General features: G+C 44.3%; 1 protein-coding gene across 2 annotated transcripts in view; it reads right to left on the bottom strand.

Annotated features, from left to right (window-relative positions):
* Positions 1–19,431, bottom strand: part of COL6A3 (collagen type VI alpha 3 chain) — a 90,676-nt gene that overhangs the window by 62,046 nt on the left and 9,199 nt on the right. For both annotated transcript variants that reach the window (XM_055586546.1, XM_055586545.1), the window contains 3 exons: positions 11,344–11,461; positions 9,310–9,927; positions 3,808–4,410 (listed from right to left, as the gene is read on the bottom strand). In XM_055586546.1, coding sequence (XP_055442521.1) covers positions 3,808–4,410; positions 9,310–9,927; positions 11,344–11,431 — 1,309 coding nt within the window. In that variant the 5' untranslated portion in view covers positions 11,432–11,461. The remainder of the gene's footprint in view (positions 1–3,807; positions 4,411–9,309; positions 9,928–11,343; positions 11,462–19,431) is intronic.

The raw sequence follows: 19,431 nt of genomic DNA on the forward strand, positions 1-19,431 counted from the left end.
ATAATCTTTTAATATGTAAAGCATATTAGTATGCTTTACAAAACAGTTGTTCAAAAATCAGTGTAGTTTTATTCACCACTTATTTAGCATGTTGTCACTAAAAAAGAAAGCTCTTTTCTGCCAGAAATCCATTGCTGGGGCTTTAGAGGCGAGAATGAAGCCATGGCTCAAGTAATTAAAGAAGTGATCCGTGTCTGCTCAGAGGGCCTTGTGTTTTACAACCTTGATTTCACAAACACCTATCACCAAGTACAAAACTCGAAAGAGCACCAACACCCTATTCCCTTCATTTCTCTGGTCTATGCCTTGATGTTTGCAGTCAAGGAGAAAAACACTAATTATTCGGCATCATAATCAATGTCAAAAGGAAATCAGTGTCAAAACTAGCAAGTGGCCCAGAAGTATTTTTATTTAAGAGACCTGTGTTGTGAAGTTCCCACATTACGTGTTAAGGTTATGATAACTCAAAGACAAATCACAAAGCAAAAATGCTTCAACAAGATCACTGCCTCAAAGTGACTATGAACTTGTATCCACCTGTTGTATCAACTCTCAGTCAACTCGCCTGAATCTCGGGAACCAAGGCTCGTATCGGACCTCAGCACCTGATCCAGAAACCGGAGGAGGCCTCTGAGACTTGTAAGATGGTAAATGGTGCAAGCCGAGGCAGGTGTGTCTGCAGCTTACTGGATGATTATCTGAATGTGAGGAGGCCTCATTGCTCCATGCAGTCAGATGGATGGTATGTAACATCTTAGTTTACTTAACATTTGACTACATTGACATTATTGGTCCAGGGTCTCTTCTTTAAAAGAAACATGTAAGGTACCATATTCACAAAGCATCCAGGGATAGGCATGTGAGGACCACTGCTTTGGCATTAAGTTGTGGTGTGAACAGTGTATCCCGAGTCCTCCAACTCTCCATGGAGGCTGCAGACACGTGAAGCCACATCCCTTGCCTCCTTCCTCTCCCTCTCTCCACAGGTACATAAAAGCCACATTTCGGCTGTGCAGGTAACCACGTGTGTGCCTCTAGACACACGCAGACATTAAGCACACCTGAACACACGCACTGTCACACACGCCCCGTCTAACCTGTAGGTGCAGGTGCTGAAACCATAAATGCAGAGCTTCCTGTCCTCACTGAGATGTATGAACATGTGAACAGATGCAGAGAAAGGCAGATCCCTTCACCTGCCAGTCACCGGGCTGACTATATCCCATCTCCTCCCCTCCCCCCTGCTCCAGGAAGGGACTTCCTCTTCCTGCTGTGAGAGTCAGGGCCCCAGCAGCTCTGTCTCCCCTCTTTCACAAGGTTCTGCTGGGGCTGGTGCACAACCCCCTTGCCGAGGTGACCCTGAAGGTCCTGTAACTAGTTGGCTGTAGCCCTCAGCTCCCTTTTGACTGACATCCAGCAGGACGTTGAGTCCCCTTCTGCCCTCACAAGCCAGGACTGGAAGTGGTCATCTCTCTCTTGCTCCTAAGCAAAGTCACCTCAAATGTCCAGTCCCCACAGCCCTTCCTTGCTGCTGTCTTCCTCTGCAACAACCTAGGGTGACTCAAGGCTACTCTTTGGCAACTCTTTTCAGTGACTCAGGGACCCCAACCTCCAATAAAGCAGATGCTCCTGTACCCTGAGCTTCAGCGAGAAAACAGAAGCCCCTGGAAGACTCAGCCAAGCTGGTGATGCTCACTCCCTAAACCAAAGGTTTCTCCAGGTGCCCAGGCATCAGGGAACTCCAGCCCACCTCCTCTCCACAGTTCTGGGTGGGGCCAGGCTACCTCTCGTTGCAGGACCGACCACCTCCCCTAGCACCTTATTCCCTCTGCTTCTTTTCTGCTCTGTTCTGCAGTTTCTCTGATCAGTCTTCCCTGGGCACTCTCCTACAGCTCTCTCCCTCCTTCTTTCCAAGACAGCCCCCTTGAATGTCCTCCTCTGTCATACTCTGGGGGTAGTTTTTTCATCTTTTGTGATCTGTCTCCCCATTTCACTGTAACGAACCAGCAGCCACATCAGTCTGGTCCACCAGCACTGGGGTCTCCAACACTTGGCATGGTGTTTGGCACATACCTGATCGCCAGGAATATTTGTAGAACATTTACAAATGAATTGCAGAGACTAAAGATGTTTTTGTAAGTGAGCAGTGAGTTAGCTAAGGAAAGCTGACATGAGGGCCTGGATTGCCATGAACAAGAACGAACCTGAAACTTCTCCTGGAAGTGGTCATCTCTCTCTTGCTCCTAAGCAAAGTCACCTCGAATGTCCAGTCCCCGCAGCCCTTCCTTGCTGCTGTCTTCCTCTGCAACCATCTAGGGTGACTCAAGGCTACTCTTGGGCAACTTTGGGCAAACTTTCATCCTTTGTCATCAGTTCAAAAAACTGGAACCCAGAGAGGCTGTGTGGCCTGCCCAGGATCACACAGCTGGGTAACGTAAGACCCAGTACCAAAGGTCCAGTCTGCTGCAATGCACTTCCTGAGTATTTACAAAACCTATGGAAGTTGTTCATTTGTTTCCAAAAGCATGCCAGCCGAGGGAAAAACCTTAACATATTGTATTTCAGTCAGACAGGTGTCTGGAAATATCAAGAGAATTTTCAGGATGTAATTTTGCACCAAATCTTAATTTACCCCACCCAACAATATGCCTAATACCCCTGGCAATACAGTCTCTGGGAGTGAGGTTACCAGTGGTGGGAGTTGGTGCACCGGAGTCCATCAGACTTTTACCTGCCGCTGCATCAAGAGCCACTGGGTTCTTACTTAAATTTTGAAATATACCTCCCCCCTCCCACATTTGTGAAATGTATTTTGTTATATGACTTGACAAGTTTTATGTTTCTTTACATGACTCCAATTGGACATTTTTGCCAAAGGCCCGCCATCTCAGTGTAGAATCTCTCCATCAACAGAATTCCTCTTCAGTCCAACAAGAGGAGGGGAAAAAAAGTTCCATAAAGACCCCCAAGCAAGAGCTTTGTTATTTCTTACTTCCAGAAGGGCCACTGCTGCTACCCGTCACTAAGTGACTCTGGGGAGACAGTTCTCAGAAGCCAGCACAGTCTAACAGGCTGACTTTCAGCGCTCAACCCTGTTATCCTGCAGTAACTTTCTCGTAATCGCAGTGATCCACTGAGATCCATTTTTCAGACGAGTGCAAGAGTAGATCACCCCCGCATGTGTGTGCTCAGTCGCTCAGTCATATTTGACACTTTGCAACCTCATGGACTATAGCCCACCAGGCTCCTCTGTCCATGGAATTCTCCATGGAATTCTTGTTTCATTTAAATAAACAAGACTACTGGAGAAGGTTGTCGTTTCCTCCTCCTGGGGATCTTTCCGACCCAGGGATTGAACCTGTCTTTCCCCTGTCTCCTGCACTGGACAGATGGATTCTTTACCACTGAGCCACCTGGGAAGCTCTTGATAAGGAGATGGTATAATGATGTTGCCACGGGGTCGCAAAGAGTTGGACACAACTGAGCAACTGAAATGAATGAATGAATGATGGTGTTGAATAACCTCAAAGTAACAGGTTTGTTGAATTAGCCATAAAAGCACACTTTCTTGACAACTCGTGTTCCACCAAGAGCTTTCCATGCACTCACAGATCTTTGGGGGTTTTTTGGAACACGTCAACCATCCCAGACACCACATCCAAGAACTAGCTCATCTAGGAAGGACTGGACCATAGGTACTTACAGGTTCTCCCGAGGCGAATCATTCTGCAAGGCGCCAGCCTGACTCCTACAGAACCACACACAGAACACCCACTACCACACAGATGGTGAGAAAAGCATACGTACCTTGGGTGACAATGGTTGGCGGTTGCAAGACAATGTGCCTTTGGGCCACGCCAACAATGTACGGCAGTAATTGTTCCTGGACGTCCCCAAGGCTACGGAATTCCGGGACGGTAAACACCAGGTTGTCATTGGTAGCTATGTGCTGAAGCTCTGCCTTGGAGGCGGCCTGGGCTCCGAGGCCAAACGAAAAAACACTAGCCTGCTTCAGTGCTACAACCCCGTCTCGGATCTCATCACTAGAAGGCCCAGCACTTATGAGGACCAGCACCTGGGGAACCCCTTCCTCCGCTCGGCTGCCCCCCGCCCGGGTGAAGTGATTCTCCACCACAAAATCCAGGGCAAGGCCAACATTGGCCAGCTCTCCACCAATGAACCCCAGGGCCTTCACTGCATCCAGAACCTGAGCCTTGGTGGAATAGCTGTTCAAGGAGAACATGGTTCTGGGCTCATCGCTATACTGCACCACCCCCACTCGGATCTGCTGAGTTCCAATTGACAGTCTCTCAAGGAGATTTACAAGGAAGTCGAGAATGACTGCGAAATTGACACTTCCGGTGTTGTTTGATCCATCAATAAGGAAAATAATGTCAGCAGAGTCTTGTGCTTTAAAAGAGAGAAATGCAAAAAATGTGAAAGCATTAGAACAAGTGATCACATGCATCGTTCGGTGTTCTGACATGTTTCTTGAGAAACCAATAAGAAACACGAAATATGGACAAACAAACACATGTTGATTAAGGAACGTGAAATTATCTTTTAGTTCTGCATTCTGAATGGATAAGAGGCAGCTTCTTAACAGAAATGATGGTGTTCAGTCGGGGCATTTATTTAATAGCAAAGTTTCCTCTGCACCATCTTTGTAGTTAAATTTCAAAAGATCATGTTTACTTTTCTGGGAGAAGTCTTGGGTATATTCTGAAATTTTCTACTGAACTTGGAGGGAACCATAGATGCACAGAACTGTGTCTTACCTGACCTACAGGAGAAAATAAAGGACTACAGTAACAAAGGTTGAAAGATGATTTCGAATTTCAGGACATTTCTGTTATAATCCTCAAATGATCACAAGAATTTTCTTTGTCCAAATCCACAGCACAAAACAGAATCTCAGATTTAGGCTTCGATGACTCATTGTCCCAGTATGTCAAATACTTGATTCCTCGAGCAACCATTGTTTATGCTTTGCTTTTCTTTAGAAACCAAAATGGCTATGAACCTTCCACTTTGGAAATATGAAAAGAACTACATCCCCAGTTTTTATTCAAAAATACTCGATACGTTTTGGGTTAATTTTTTTCTCAAATGATGTTTTCATTGTGTAAAACTCAAATGCAGACCTGGGGTTGGGATGAATGTTTTCTTCGTTTATTTTTCCCTTTGCCTCTATATTCAATCACAAAATGCAGAACAATGTTAAGCAGAGTGATATGAAACCAGTCATGACATAATTATCCAACCTTATTTTTATGACATCCTAGACCAAGTGCCTGACAGGACCATGGGTATCTAGGCAACCCAGAATCAGAATTAGCGCTGGGCTTGGACAAATGGACATAAAAAGGCTGACCAAGACCTCTTTTCTCCTCACGATGGCAAACATGAAACGTCCATTCTGTGACAGAATGGGGGTTTCACAGAAGCACTGAGCAAGGAATTGCAATCAATAAACTACCAACCTGGGTGGAATATTTCAAAGCCTCAGCTGGAATGTTTAAATCAGCCTGATTTAAACCATAGGAAAAGCAAAATTATTGTAGCAAGTGTTTTTTTAATAACTTAAGTGTGTGTTAGGAATAGGCAGAGATTTTATGTAAGCATAGACAGTATTTATAGTTTGGATTTTAGGAAGCTATATTTGGAGTATAATTGTATTATATGTAAACTCGTTCATTCTGATATTTGTAATGACAGTGAACATTTTATATGTAAAATTAATTCTTCCTGGTACTAACAAAATTCCTTTTATTTCCAAATGGAAACAGAATGCAACTCTTGTCTCATGAGACGTTCTTGTCCAAGCTTTCTGCTTGGGTAAACTGAACCAGGAATGGCTGGCATTAGGATTACTGGAATGAGAACTGGTCTTTTTTCTCTGCTTCCAGGCATGAAACCCCTAACAACAATTTTGCAGAGGAATTCCTTGCATAGGGAAAGATACTAGTGTGGAAATATCTTGTAAGATCGTATAAGATATTCACTTAGCCTTTGCTAAGAATTCCAGAGCATTTTACTCTTCGGTGGAACCACAAGGTTCCCGAGGGGCCTTTGGGCGGATGTGGCTCCAGCGTGTGAATTACACTGTAGGCTATAGCAACCCCTCACTTGGTCCCAGGAGCTCCAGGCTCCGCAAACCAGACCACAAAATTCAACACTGCCCAGACCTAAGCCCATAACCCTGAGGGGCAAAGCAAGATTTACCCCTTAATGACCAAAGCGAGACCTTTTCAGGAAGGACTAACTCTAAGCCTAAGATCAATAAAAGAAAAATGACCCCTAAATTGCAGGATGACTCGTTCCTTATTAATTTGTTACTTCCTTTTTGATTGCAGTTCACAATGGAATAAATAAGATAAACAAACACTGAGGGGAAACCCTTGAGCGTTGTCTTCTAAAAAGCTGAACAGCAGCAGGTCATAGAAAAATGTTGGATAATTTGTCATCACTGAAAAAACAACGTTGTTCTCTTAGGCACACGGTGGGACACACACAGGGCATGCTGTTATCCAGGAGAGCTGAAGCCTCAGACAGACACACGTTCACGGGTTCTTGTGTACAGCAAGGCACACCAGGGACCAGTATTAACTCTAAGAGGAGTCAGATCTCTCTAACATTTAACATATGAAACTGTCTGGTTTTCTGCTTTTATGGCTCATGTATTAGTATCACACCCTCAGTGGCATTTTCTATGGAAAAGTTTCAAAACATCCATGGAAAAATTGAAGGTGCTTTCAACATTGTTGGAAACACTTTTCCTGAGCACACTGGTGTGGACACAATGCCTTCTTTAGCTAGTGGGATGCTCCTTTTTTCAAGAAAAAATATAAAAGATCATATTTGTATTTCCTATGCAAACACAAAATCGCAGATAGGTTTTGCTAGTTTTTTAAATCTTTGTTTTGTAAAGAAAAGAAAACTCGTCCTCACTGAATGTAGGTCACCTTTTTAGCTTTTGTTATAGTATAAGCTTTTTTATCTTATGTCCATTTATAAAAGGGATTTTTAAAGGCACAACTTTCAGGGCTTGCTTGAGTAGAGTTCATTAAGAACAGTGATGATCATATGTATGTTGGTGGGGGAAAGTTACCTAGTGGATAGAAAATGGAAAGAAATGGCCCTAACTTATTAGCTATCTCCATAATGGCTTCCTGACTACCTTTTCCAGAAACTTTAAGAAAGGAATTTTTTTTCCTGCTGTGGAACACGCAGTGGAACATGATAGAAGAGAAATTGCAGAGTGAAGTTAATTAGAAAGACAATATAAATGGATTAATATTCCACCCTGGAGCTGCTAGTGGCTTGGGCACTAGAAGACAGAGATGCTTTCTTGGCATAAAAACAAAGGTTTTGTCATCTGTGTGGAAAGAGACTATGTTGATAGGCTTATTTTGCATTAATGTGGTAATCTAATTGTTTATCCATTTATATAATGGTAAAACATAAAGGCAAACTCATCCATCCATTTTCCTGAATTGGCCAAAACATCAATAAAGAGAAGATGTTCCATTTCGCTCCTAATCCTCTTCATTGATTTTGATGTGGATGAGTTGTATTCAGAAATGCAATGATTAGTGAATTACTGATGCTGAGGACATTGTAGCGAATGCAGAAGGTCATTAGACTTGCCATCTTGTAATCTCCTTGTAACCTGCAGTGTTTGGTTTGGGGTGCTCGCGGAGTGCCACCTCCTTTCCCTATAATCTGGCAGAATTAACACAAGTGTCAACGACGCAGAGGTGAGACACATCATTTGAAGTAGGGAATGATCTTCAGGTTTAATGCAAATTATCCAGACTGTCCCTCACTCCTCTCTTAGAAGTAGACCCACTGGTAGTGCCATGAGTCCTTCCACCCCTGTCAAAGCTGACATCACAGGTAACCACTGGGGAAACCATCTTATGCACAACTTCTGGGACGAAATTAGCTCAGCTTACTCTACACTCCCAAATACCACTGTGTCTCCCGCTTTGTCATCTCTTATTGAAATGACTGATGCCAGCTCAAGCTGAACTTTCCCAGCTTCTTCCCTTTCCACTTCAATATCAGCTACACAACCCCTTTCTTCTCCTTTGCCTTCATCCTGGGGGATGCACATCTCTCCTTCTGGAGCTCATCTCAGTAAGGGACCTTTGGTTCCAGCCTAACTTTCTGCCCATTCTCCTAGAATTACCTCCACCCTGCCTGTTGCTGATGAGGAAACCTAGCCTTGGGTATTGGTCAAAATGGCAGTGGTGCAACACATGTGAAATTTACATGGAATTCCTTCCCTATGAGTCACTGGCAAGAAAACTAATGGGGGTGACTGGTTAAGTAACTTGCCAGACAATTATTTCTCTGCATGTCACTGGACACGAACACACATCCAAAGTCCTTGCATCATCAGGACACTGACGAGAACCACTGGAATCAGAAGCATCTCTGTGGGAACAACGATGGTGACAGTGTGGAGGAGAAGTGAGAAAACCCCATCCAGAGCCAACACATAAGTGACTTCAGCTCCTGGACTCAATTCCTACAAAATAGATTGGGACTGGATCATCTCTAAGGCTTCCAAGAGCCAACTCACTGGAAAAGACCCTGATGCTGGGAAAGATTGAGGGCAGGAGGCAAAGGGGACAACAGAGGATGAGATGGTTGGATGGCATCACAGACTCAATGGACATGAGTTTGAGCAAACACCAGGAGGTGATGAAGGACAGGAAAGCCTGGCATGCTGCAATCCACGGGGTCGCAAAGAGTCGGACACAACTGAGCAACTAAACAACAAATCTCTAAGGCTTCTCACAATTCTGAGTTCATCAAGTCTTTGAAATAAATTCCGTAGCGTCAAAGAGAGGAGCTCTGTGTGTTGCTTCACTGGACCCAGAAGTGGATGCCCGCTTCCCCTCTCACTTGAGCTCTTTCAGACCCTGAGCTTTCTTTAAAGGAAATGGACTCTTTCCCAGGAACAAATGGAGGGACTTTTATCAAAGTCCTGCCCAGACACACTGAGGCTTTTTGTCCAAGAAGCACTGCCTGTGGGATCATAATATCAGGATGTGTATTTTTTGGAGTTGGAATATTAACTGTTTCAAAGGCAAAACTCATCTTGGAGGGAGTGAATGCTCTATTTTGGAAGGGGACGACAGAGAATATTCAAACCTTTGTTTTTAGGCCTGTGAACAGGCATCTCTTCCCTAATCCACCCCACCGCCTTTTAGCGAGAGGATTGCCTTAATGCCAGCAGTTGCCAAGCTTATCTCCAGAAGAGCGAGGCAGGCAGCAGGTTGGTGGCGTTGCCATTACCTGTGATGTCTTTGGGGATCTCTGTGCCTCCAGCCCTTTCTGGAGTCATGGATGAATGCACACAGGCCACTAAGTTTCCTACTATGTCATGAAGTGAGGTAAAATTCTCTAGGTTGAAAACATGCATATTGAGCGGTTCACTTGCTATTTCTTTTAAGGCTCCTTCATCTGCATCCTCAACTCCAATTGCAAACACGTTAACATCAGCAGACTTAAGTTCCGCTGAGGGCAGAGCAAGGCCGTCCTCCGAGTGTCCATGGGTTAACACTACGATAACCTGAGGGACTCCGTCACTGGCCCGGCTTCCGGCAGCCTCAGTGAGGTGGTTCTGCATTACGTATGCTAATCCTTTTCCAGTCTGATTGCTGCCCCCAATATAAGACATGTTGGAAACATGGGAGAGGACTTCTTGTTTAGAACGATACGTATTGAACAGGAACTCGGTATGTGGGTTGCCGTTGAACTGGACCAGAGCAAAACGGAAATCATTGTCTCCCACCGCTAAAGATTCTATAACATCATATAGAAACTCTCGAACAAGTTGGAAATGTTCCTTGCCAATGCTCCAAGAGGAATCCACTAGAAATATTATATCGGCAGCGGCACCATTTTTGACATCTTTAAAAGAAGACATTGGTTTAGATGTTTCTCCTGTTCAAGAAATGACCTCCCATCAGTGCAAAGCCTTCCTCAGCTCACTCAGTTTCTACGGTGCTGTGACTGAATAATTTACGCCTCACGTGTGAGGCAGGTGGGGACACTGACTTACCTGAGACACAGGGACCTGGACACATGGACTCAGCAGCTGCTGGTGCCCAGTCATTGGCCCAAGTTCCATATATGGTGACTGCCACACATGAACCAGTAGCAGGTTCCAGAATGGGGACAAACATTCCCTGGGGTGTCCTTTACCTCTAGATGATTCTTTGTGGCAGTTTGAACCCCAAGACCCACCTGATCAGACAGGAAGGATATCCTACTCCAGATAACCAAACATCACCTTAGAAGTTCATTCTTCAGTCTGGGGCCTTGGCAACATGGAATACTGAAACATACTACTTTTTACCTGAACTAGTCTCCCATGCTTTGGGTAATTTGCAAGAAAAGTAAATGTCATGAATACATCTTAAGTGAAGAAGTCTTGTTTCAGAGCCATCTAAGCCCTCTGAGATGTTGAACAGTATTCACCCCTTTCAAAGATGAATCCAGATCTCTCAAAAGTAGGAGCAGGAGGTTCCAGGTTCCAGGCTGTGAGTGGCTAGGGAGTACCCTCCTGTCCTGGGCCAGGCTGGCTGGGCACAGCAGACTCCTGGACTCTACTTACCTGGGGCTGACCTGATGCCCCAACCCACGTTCCCCTGGCATTGGGGGTGGTCCTCACCTCCCTGCTAAGAACTACCAGATGTGGAGGAATAACCCCATCAAGACAAGGAGAGGGACCCAAGTCAAACCTTCCAAGCTTATAATAAATACACCATTCCTCATTTTTCCAAAACTCTGCAAGTTCTTAATAAGATTAGGTAGGATCTATTTTTACACAGTTTCAGGAAACTAATTTTTTAAAGATTTGATGATTCTAAATAAAAAATGTCTTTCTGTGTCCAGAGTGAGAGAGAAAGACTAGTATTTATTCTTGTATTTTTTTTTTTCAGAGAATTTAATTTTTACTCTAATCATTGTCTTCTCCAGGATTTATGTGCTGGGACACTAACCAGTGCCAGAAATGTGGGAAAGCTCTTCCGATGGTAAAGTATTTTCGATACAAACTTTCTGCTCACACCCAATGTAAAAACAAACCACTTGCAACCCACTGCCAAGACAGCAAACCCAAGTTTCAGTTAAAAAAAGTCTCTCTCTCGCACTTGGATAAAGAGGAGATGAGAAAGTCTGTAAAATAAATGAACACCCTATAATCAATGGCTTGGCTCTCTTTTCAAGCCTATCTAAGCTGTCTCTCCAGCTCATGATGTCTAAGATCTAAAACAGAGAACACTGTCCTTCTTAATAAAATTAAGAGGTGATTCTGGGTCTTACCTGGCTCTTGTTGACCACGAGTGAAGGAGAAGCCTGAGAAAAAGAGGCAGAGAACGGCCACTAAGGGCACATGCCGATGCCTCCTCATTTTGATCGTGTCTAAGCACCACGTGAGAACCTACGAGAGAAAACGGGAGATGAGAGCCATCAGGTTTTGACTCTCCAGTTACTAACGAGTGAATCAAGGATTTATCCCTTGGATGAAAAATAGTTTCAGCTAAACAGAGACATGGAGTCTCTGAATCTAGTGACTGTAGGACTTTGGTCATAGCTAAAAAACTCTGCAGTTCAACCTTTTTTTCTCTCAAGTTAAGGCAGGTAACCATAGCGTCTCATGAAGCATATGGCAGAATGACAAAGGGTGGGGAGGAAGGGCACCCAGAGGCACAAAGGGGAGGTTGGTGATGCCCAGCCTGTCAGTCACGTCTACAGGAATCCCACCGGGAAGCTCCACTTCATGGAGAGAATGGGCTTTGTTCGAATCCCAGTGTGCGCAAAAACACAACCACAGTAGCTGGGACCATTTCAAATCTTGCCTTTATTCTCCATTACTATTTACCACTTTTCCTCCGATAAAAACCTGCTGTGTGCCCAGTTCTAGTCGCAGAGTGGAGCATGTCCAGAGATACTGAATTAGCAAGACTGAAGCCGGTCCTGAGGACTGACAGCCACATAGCGTGGTCTTCCTGCAAACTTGCCATCCAGCCAGCCAGGCTCATGTCTGGCTGGGCCCAGTATAGCCTGTGACACCCTCCCTTTTCCCTTCAAGCAAACACCACCTTCTTCCCACCCCACACCTGACAGCACCCCCACCCACAAGACACCTTCAAGTCAGCTTCATCACCCTCCAGTCTCCAGTGAGCTCAGCTCGAGGGGCCAAGCTTTTCCTTATGGCCCTTCAAAGAACAGTCCTAGGTCTTCTCCACTTAGGTCCCCTTTCAAGACGTCACCTCTTTTCTCTTCCCCTTGATCCAAGGCTCTGGTTTCCCCTGACTCTTTCTTAGGTCATGGATATCTGACCTGTGCAGTCTCACAGGAACCCATGCTCGGTGTAATGGTTTGGTGTTGCTTAAAAGTCTTAATAACTTCAGGGCAAAGACCCTTCACCTTCACTTTGCACCGAGCCCACAGATTCTGGAGCTGGTCCTTGCTGCATCTGTGCATGTGAGTCAATGACTCTTCTTACCCCTACCCAGACTTGTCAGGGGTTCCCTGGTCAGAGGCTTGGGTAGTGGCATTAGAGCGGAGGGGTGTGCCAATCAAAATTATTGTTGTTGTTGTTGTTGTTTTCATTCTTCCAAGTAGATATGTTCAAACTGCAAACAAATACCAACCAAACCAAAACTCTTATAAAGGAGTTGGGGATGGACAGGTGCACATGGCTATGCTCAAAATAAACAACCAACAGGGACCCACTGCACAGCACAGGGAACCCTGCCCAAGGCCATGCAGCAGCCTGGAGGGGAGGGGAGGAGCCTGGGACAGTGTCTTCAACACATGATGCTGGGAAAACTGTATATCCACATGCAACAACAACAAAAAAGGAAGCTGGATCCTTACTTCACACCACTTACAAAGAACTAACTCAAAGTGGATTAAAAATCTAAATGTAAGACCTGAGACTATTAAACTTTTAGAAGAAAATATAGGAGAAAAATCTTCATACAGTTGAATTTGGTAATGATTTTCTCCATATGATACCACAAGCACAGACAGCAAGAGCAAGGATGGACAAATGGTTCTGTATTGTTGTTTAGTCACCAAATCATGACTGGCTCTTTGCAGCCCCTGGACTGTAGCCCACCAGGCTCCTCTGTCCATGGGATTTCCCAGGCAAGAGTACTGGAGTGGGTTGCCATTTCCTTCTCCAGGGGATCTTCCTGACCCAGGGATCAAACCCACATCTCCTACACTGCAGGTGATTCTTAACCACTGAGCCACCAGGAAAGCCCAAATGAGAGAAGACCATATGGTACTATATCAAACTTTAAAACTTTTACATAGCAAAGGAAACAATCAACAGAGTGAATAGGCAACCTACAGAATGGGAGAAGATGTTTGCAAACCATATAACTGATAAGGGGTTCACATCAAGAATACACAAAGAGCACCCACAACTTTATAATAATAACAACAAACTCTGATTTAAAAATAAAGGACTTGAATAGACATTTCTCCAAAGAAGACATACAAATGGCCAATGAGAATGTGAAAAAATACTCAGCATCAGAGAAATGAAAATCAAAACTACAGTGAGATATTATCTCACACCCATTGCGGTGGCCACTATAAAAAGGATAGTAAACAAGTGTTGATGAGAATGTAGAAATACTGGAACTCTTAGGCACCGTCAGTGTGAATGCAAAATGTTGCAGCCACTATAGAAAATTATATGGAGGTTCCTCAAAAAGTTAAAAGTACAGTTACCATATAACCCATAAGTCCTACTTCTGTACTCAGAATATGTATCCAAAATAACTGAAAATAAGGTTTTGAAGAGATATGTTCACACCCAAGTTTAACACAGCGCTATTTACAATAGCCAGCAGATGGAAACAGCCATGTGTGCGTACTCAGTCATATTTGACTCTTTGAGATCCTCTGGTCTGTAGCCCGCCAGGCTCCTTTGTCCATGGAATTTCCCAGGCAAGAATACTGGAAATGGGTTGCCATTTCCTCCAGGGGATATTCCCAACCCAGGAATCGAACCTATATCTCTTGCATCTCCTGCACTGGCAGGTGGATTCTTTACCACTGTGCCACCTAGTCACAGGGTAGAAATAGAATAAAATACATGCCCATCAGTAGATGAATGAATAGAGAAATGTGGCATGTATATATAAAGAAATATTATTCAGCCTTAAATAAAAGACTGGGAGCTGACTGTGGCTCAGATCATGAACTCCTTAATGCCAAATTCAGACTTAAATTGAAGAAAGTAGGGAAAACCACTAGACCATTCAGGTATGACCTAAATCAAATCCCTTACGATTATACAGTGGAAGTGACAAACAGATGCAAGGGATTAGATCTGATAGAGAGAGCGCCTGAGAACTATGGGCGGAGGTTTATGACACTGTACAGGAGGCAGTGATCAAGACCATCCCCAAGAAAAGAAATGAAAAAGGCAAAATGGTTGGTTGTCTGAGGAGGCCTTACAAATAGCTTGAGAAAAGAAGAGAAGCTAAAGGCAAAAGAGAAAAGGAAAGATATACCCATTTGAATGCTGAATTCCAAAGAATAGCAAAGAGAGATAAGAAAGCCTTCCTCAGTGATCAGTGCAAAGAAACAGAGGAAAACAACAGAATGGGAAAGACTAGAGATCTCTTCAAGAAAATTAGAGATACTAAGGGACCATTTCATGCAAAGATGGGCTCAATAAAGGACAGAAATGGTATGGACCTAACAGAAGCAGAAGATATTAAGAAGAAGTGGCAAGAATATACAGAAGAACTATACAAAAAAGATCTTCCTGACCCAGATAATCATGATGGTGTGATCACTCACCTAGAGCCAGACATCCTGGAATGTGAAGTCAAGTGGGCCTTAGGAAGCATCACTGCAAACAAAGCTAGTGGAGGTGATGGAATGCCAGGTGAACTATTTCAAATCTTAAAAGAGGATGCTGTGAAAGTGCTGCCCTCGATATGACAGCAAATTTAGAAAAACTCAGCAGTGGCCACAGGACTGGAAAAGGTCAGTGTTCATTCCAATCCCAAAGAAAGGCAATGCCAAAGAATGCTCAAACTGCCACACAATTGCACTCATCCCACACGCTAGCAAAGTAACGCTCAAAATTCTCCAATACAGGCTTCAACAATAAGTGAACCATGAACTTCCAGATGTTCAAGCTGGATTTAGAAAAGACAGAGGAACCAGAGATCAAGTTGCCAACATCTGTTGGATCATCGAAAAAGCAAGAGAGTTCCAGAAAAACATCTGCTTGATTGACTACACCAAAGCCTTTGACTGTGTGGATCACAACAAACTTTGGAAAATTCTTAAAGAGGTGGGAATACCAGACTACCTTACCTGTCTCCTGAGAAATCTGTATGCAGGTCAAAAAGCAACAGAACTGGACGTGAAACAACAGACTGGAAAAGGAGTACGTCAAGCCTGTATATTGTTACCCTGCTTATTTAACTTATATGCAAAATATATCATGCGAAATGCTGGTCTGGAATAAACATGAGCTGGACTCAAGATTGCAGGAGAAATATCCTCAGATATGCAGATGACACCACCCTTATGGCAGGAAGTGAATAAGAACTAAAGAGCCTCTTGATGAAAGTGAAAGAGGAGAGTGAAAAAGCTGGCTTAAAACTCAACATTCAGAAAACTAAGATCATGGTTTTCGGTCCCATCATTTCATGGCAAATAGATGGGGAAATAGTGGAAGCAGTGAGAGACTTTATTTCGGGGGACTCCAAAATCACTGCAGATGGTGCCTTCAGCCATGAAATTAAAAGACACTTGCTCCTTGGAAGAAAAGCTATGACCAACTTAGACAACATATTAAAAAGCAAAGACATTACTTTGCCAACAAAGGTCTGTCTAATCAAGGCTATGGTTTTTCCAGTAGTCATGTATGGATGTGAGAGTTGGACCATAAAGAAGGCTGAGTGCCAAAGAATTGATGCTTTGGGGCTGTGGTGTTGGAGAAGACTCTTGAGAGTCCCTTGGACAGCAAGGAGATCCAACCAGTCAATCCTAAAGGAAATCAGTCCTGAATATTCATTGGAAGAACTGATGCTGAACCTGACTCCAATACTTTGGCCACCTGATGCAAAGAACCAACTCATTTGAAAAGACCCTGATGCTAGAAAAGATTGAAGGTGGGAGGAGAAGGGGACGACAGAGGATGAGATGGTTGGATGGCATCACCGACTCAATGGACATGAGTTTGAGTATGCTCCGGGAGTTGGTGACGGACAGGGAAGCCTGGCATGCTGCAGACCATGGGGTCACAAAGAGTCGGACAGGACTGAGCGACTGAACAGAATTGTACGCCTATAATGTAGCCACCAATTTAACAGGAATGGTAAAAATGTGGTATCTCCTTTTTGGGATGTGATGGTCTTTACGATGGACTTCCCTGGTGGTTCAGTGATGAAGACTGCACCTGCCAATGCAGGAGACGCGAGTGCAATCCCTGGATTGGGAGGATCCCCTGGAGAAGGAAATGGCAACTCATTCCAGTATCCTTACCTGGAAAATCCCATGGACAGAGGAATCTGGCGGGCTACAGTCCACGGGACCACAAGAGTCAGACACAACTTAGCGACCAAACCACCACCACCAATCTTTAAGAGCTAAGTTTTCTCTAAAATAAGAAAACAGTATGACTACACATCTTTTTAAAGCATATATATGTGCCCCTATAATTAAATAACATAACATTTCCTTGGCACTAGAAAACAATTGGAAAGGAAGAAGAAACGAAGTGTTTGCCAGCAAAACGTTAAGTTTGGGGGAAGAGGACTTGAATCTCAGGAAAGTGAAAAAGAATCTGATATAAACACTGAGACCTGGAACAAGTTATTTCTGTCCCAAGTGTTAATAGTGTCATCAGAGCTATGAAATCCACTCCACCTAAGGCCTAAGCGTTTGCACCTGCTTGATCTTCCTACCCTGACTTTCCTCTTGCCATGGCCATGCCATGGACTGGGCGATTCCATTGGTGGTTGTCCATTGTATACATAATTCAGGAACCCCATTGTCCCTTACTGCTGATGAAGACAATGTTAAGGATGGTCTCAGGTTCTCATGTTTGCATTCTAGAGCAATGGAACTAATGACGGCAGAGGAAAGTCTGTCTGGCTGGAGACGTGGCCTTGGCAGGGTACTGGTGTCTAGATGGGCCTCATAGCAAGACAGCACAGAGGGCCAAGGAGAGCAAAGAGCCCCTTGCTGAGGCTGTCACCCAAGGCTGTGGATGAAGTGGGCTCAGCCTCGTGGTTTTCCTGAGGTCAGGCCCAGAGGGAGGAACAGGGCCAGCTGTGAGGAATAGCAAGAGCCGAGTGTGGGCCCCAGGCCAGTCCAGCCTGCCAAACTGGTGGAATGGAAAAAGACAAAACCGTAAACAAGAGAATGGATTCCAAGTCCTGCAGTTGCTTTGGATGTCCCAGGGAAGTTGACCAAAAGTATCACCTGTGATAAGACACATTTACCCTGTGATTCAAATTCTAGGAGCTTGAAGACACACCACCAGTGGCTAATACAAAACCTCCCATCAATACAACTGTTTTTTGGAAATGTATTAAGAGTGAGAAGAAAAAGTTGTTCTGAAGATGATCAAAAGGCCAGTCATCAAGAGAACATATTTCTTTCCACAGTGAAGTGACAGCCAGTGGGGATAATGGTAACATTCCAGAAATACGGCCCAGTCTTCTTGGCTTCAAACAGTTGACACGTGTTAGACAGGAATCTGTATGATATAAGAAGGGATTTCCCCAGCATCCGGAGCTTTTGTTCACAGGGTCCGCAAGTCGTAATCAAGTCCTGCTCGGTGCTCAGGGCAATCCCCACAGGCGGTGTAGAAACCCACGCATGGCTGGTTGCTCTGCTTTCTTCACTGTGGATGACCCACCAAGCCACTGTCCCAGCACTGCCCCAGTGCCCTCTACCCTGGGAATCTTCCAGACCTTTCCATCCGGCCATACCTTTCTTTCTTTAGAGCAAGGTAAAAGTACCCCATACATCTGCTATTCCTGGTTCTTTCCATTAAAATTGAACATTGGGTTTATTTATCAGCAACAGTTATCCTACTAGAAAACTATTTTATGGGAAAATTGTCCACCTACATTATTTACATTTTACTGGATTCTTTCTAGCCTGTGCTAGCCTGTGCTTTTGAAGACAACTTGTAATATTCTAATAGGTCAAGAATCTTTTTTTTTTATTATGGATCCATAGATTTCAAAGGATTTGTGAACCTCCCGCAAATGTGCACCACATCATACCTGTGTTTGTGGGGGTCTCGGGGGGCAGGGTCCGTGCTCACCTGTGATTCTCTGTGTATGTGGGGGTCTCGGGGGGCACGGTCCGTGCTCACCTGTGATTCTAGCCACATCTCTTCTAATGCCCCCTGAAGTTTAAGCACCACTGCTTCAAGAAAAAGATCTGATGCAACTCTTCTGGGAGGTCCAGTTCAAGATGCAGGATTTTAAGTAGTATTTTTGTTTTGGAATGAGGGCATGAAAATAGTATAGGACCTCATTGCAAAGCACTGGACAGTGTAATCCATGAAGAAAAAATAGGATATGAGACAAGACCTGTTCAGCCACTGCTGGGTGTGGGGTGCGGTCAGCTTCAGGCGTCTCTGCAGACAGTCTCGACAGAGAGCATGGGTGAACTGGGCATTGAGTGGTTTTTGCTGGTTTTTCTTGTTCTTACCATCCCTACCTATATCTTGGGCTTCCCTTGTGGCTTAGCTGGTAAAGAATCTGTCTGCAATACAGGAGACCTGGGTTCGATCCATGGGTTGGGAAGGTCCCCTGGAGAAGGGAAAGGCCACCCACTCTGGTATTCTGGCCTGGAGAATTCCATGGACCTATATCTTACAGCAGGATCAGATCCAACTTTGTGGAACCCATGTATTCTGCCATATCTTAAACAATGGGTGGGGTCTCTGTGGACAAGTTCTAAAATAATTGTCCAGTCTGATTTGTTATTGTTGTTTAGTTGCTAAGTCATGTGCAACTCTCTGAGACCCCTTGGACTATATGTAGCCTGCCAGGCTCCTCTGTCCCTGGGATTATCCCAGCAAGAATACTGGAGTGGGTTGCCATTTTCTTCCCCAGGGAATCTTCCCAGGGATTGAATCCGCATCTCCTGTACTGGCAGGCAGATTATTACCGCTGAGCCACCAGGGAATCTTCTGAGGCATTAATTACTACTTACTTTATTCTCTAGGGAAAATGAGCTTTAAATTGATTGAAAAATATATGTAAAGATTTTTATCTCAGAGATCTTAATCTCTAGTCAAGGAGACTTCTAAATGAAGTGCTTCTCATTGGGACACAAAGAAATGAAAAATATATACAGTGTGGTTCAGTTGCCTTCCCTAAAATCTACCCAGATGTTGAA

This window comes from Bubalus kerabau, chromosome 6 (genome assembly GCF_029407905.1).
Source record: "Bubalus kerabau isolate K-KA32 ecotype Philippines breed swamp buffalo chromosome 6, PCC_UOA_SB_1v2, whole genome shotgun sequence".
Lineage (NCBI taxonomy): Eukaryota > Metazoa > Chordata > Mammalia > Artiodactyla > Bovidae > Bubalus > Bubalus kerabau.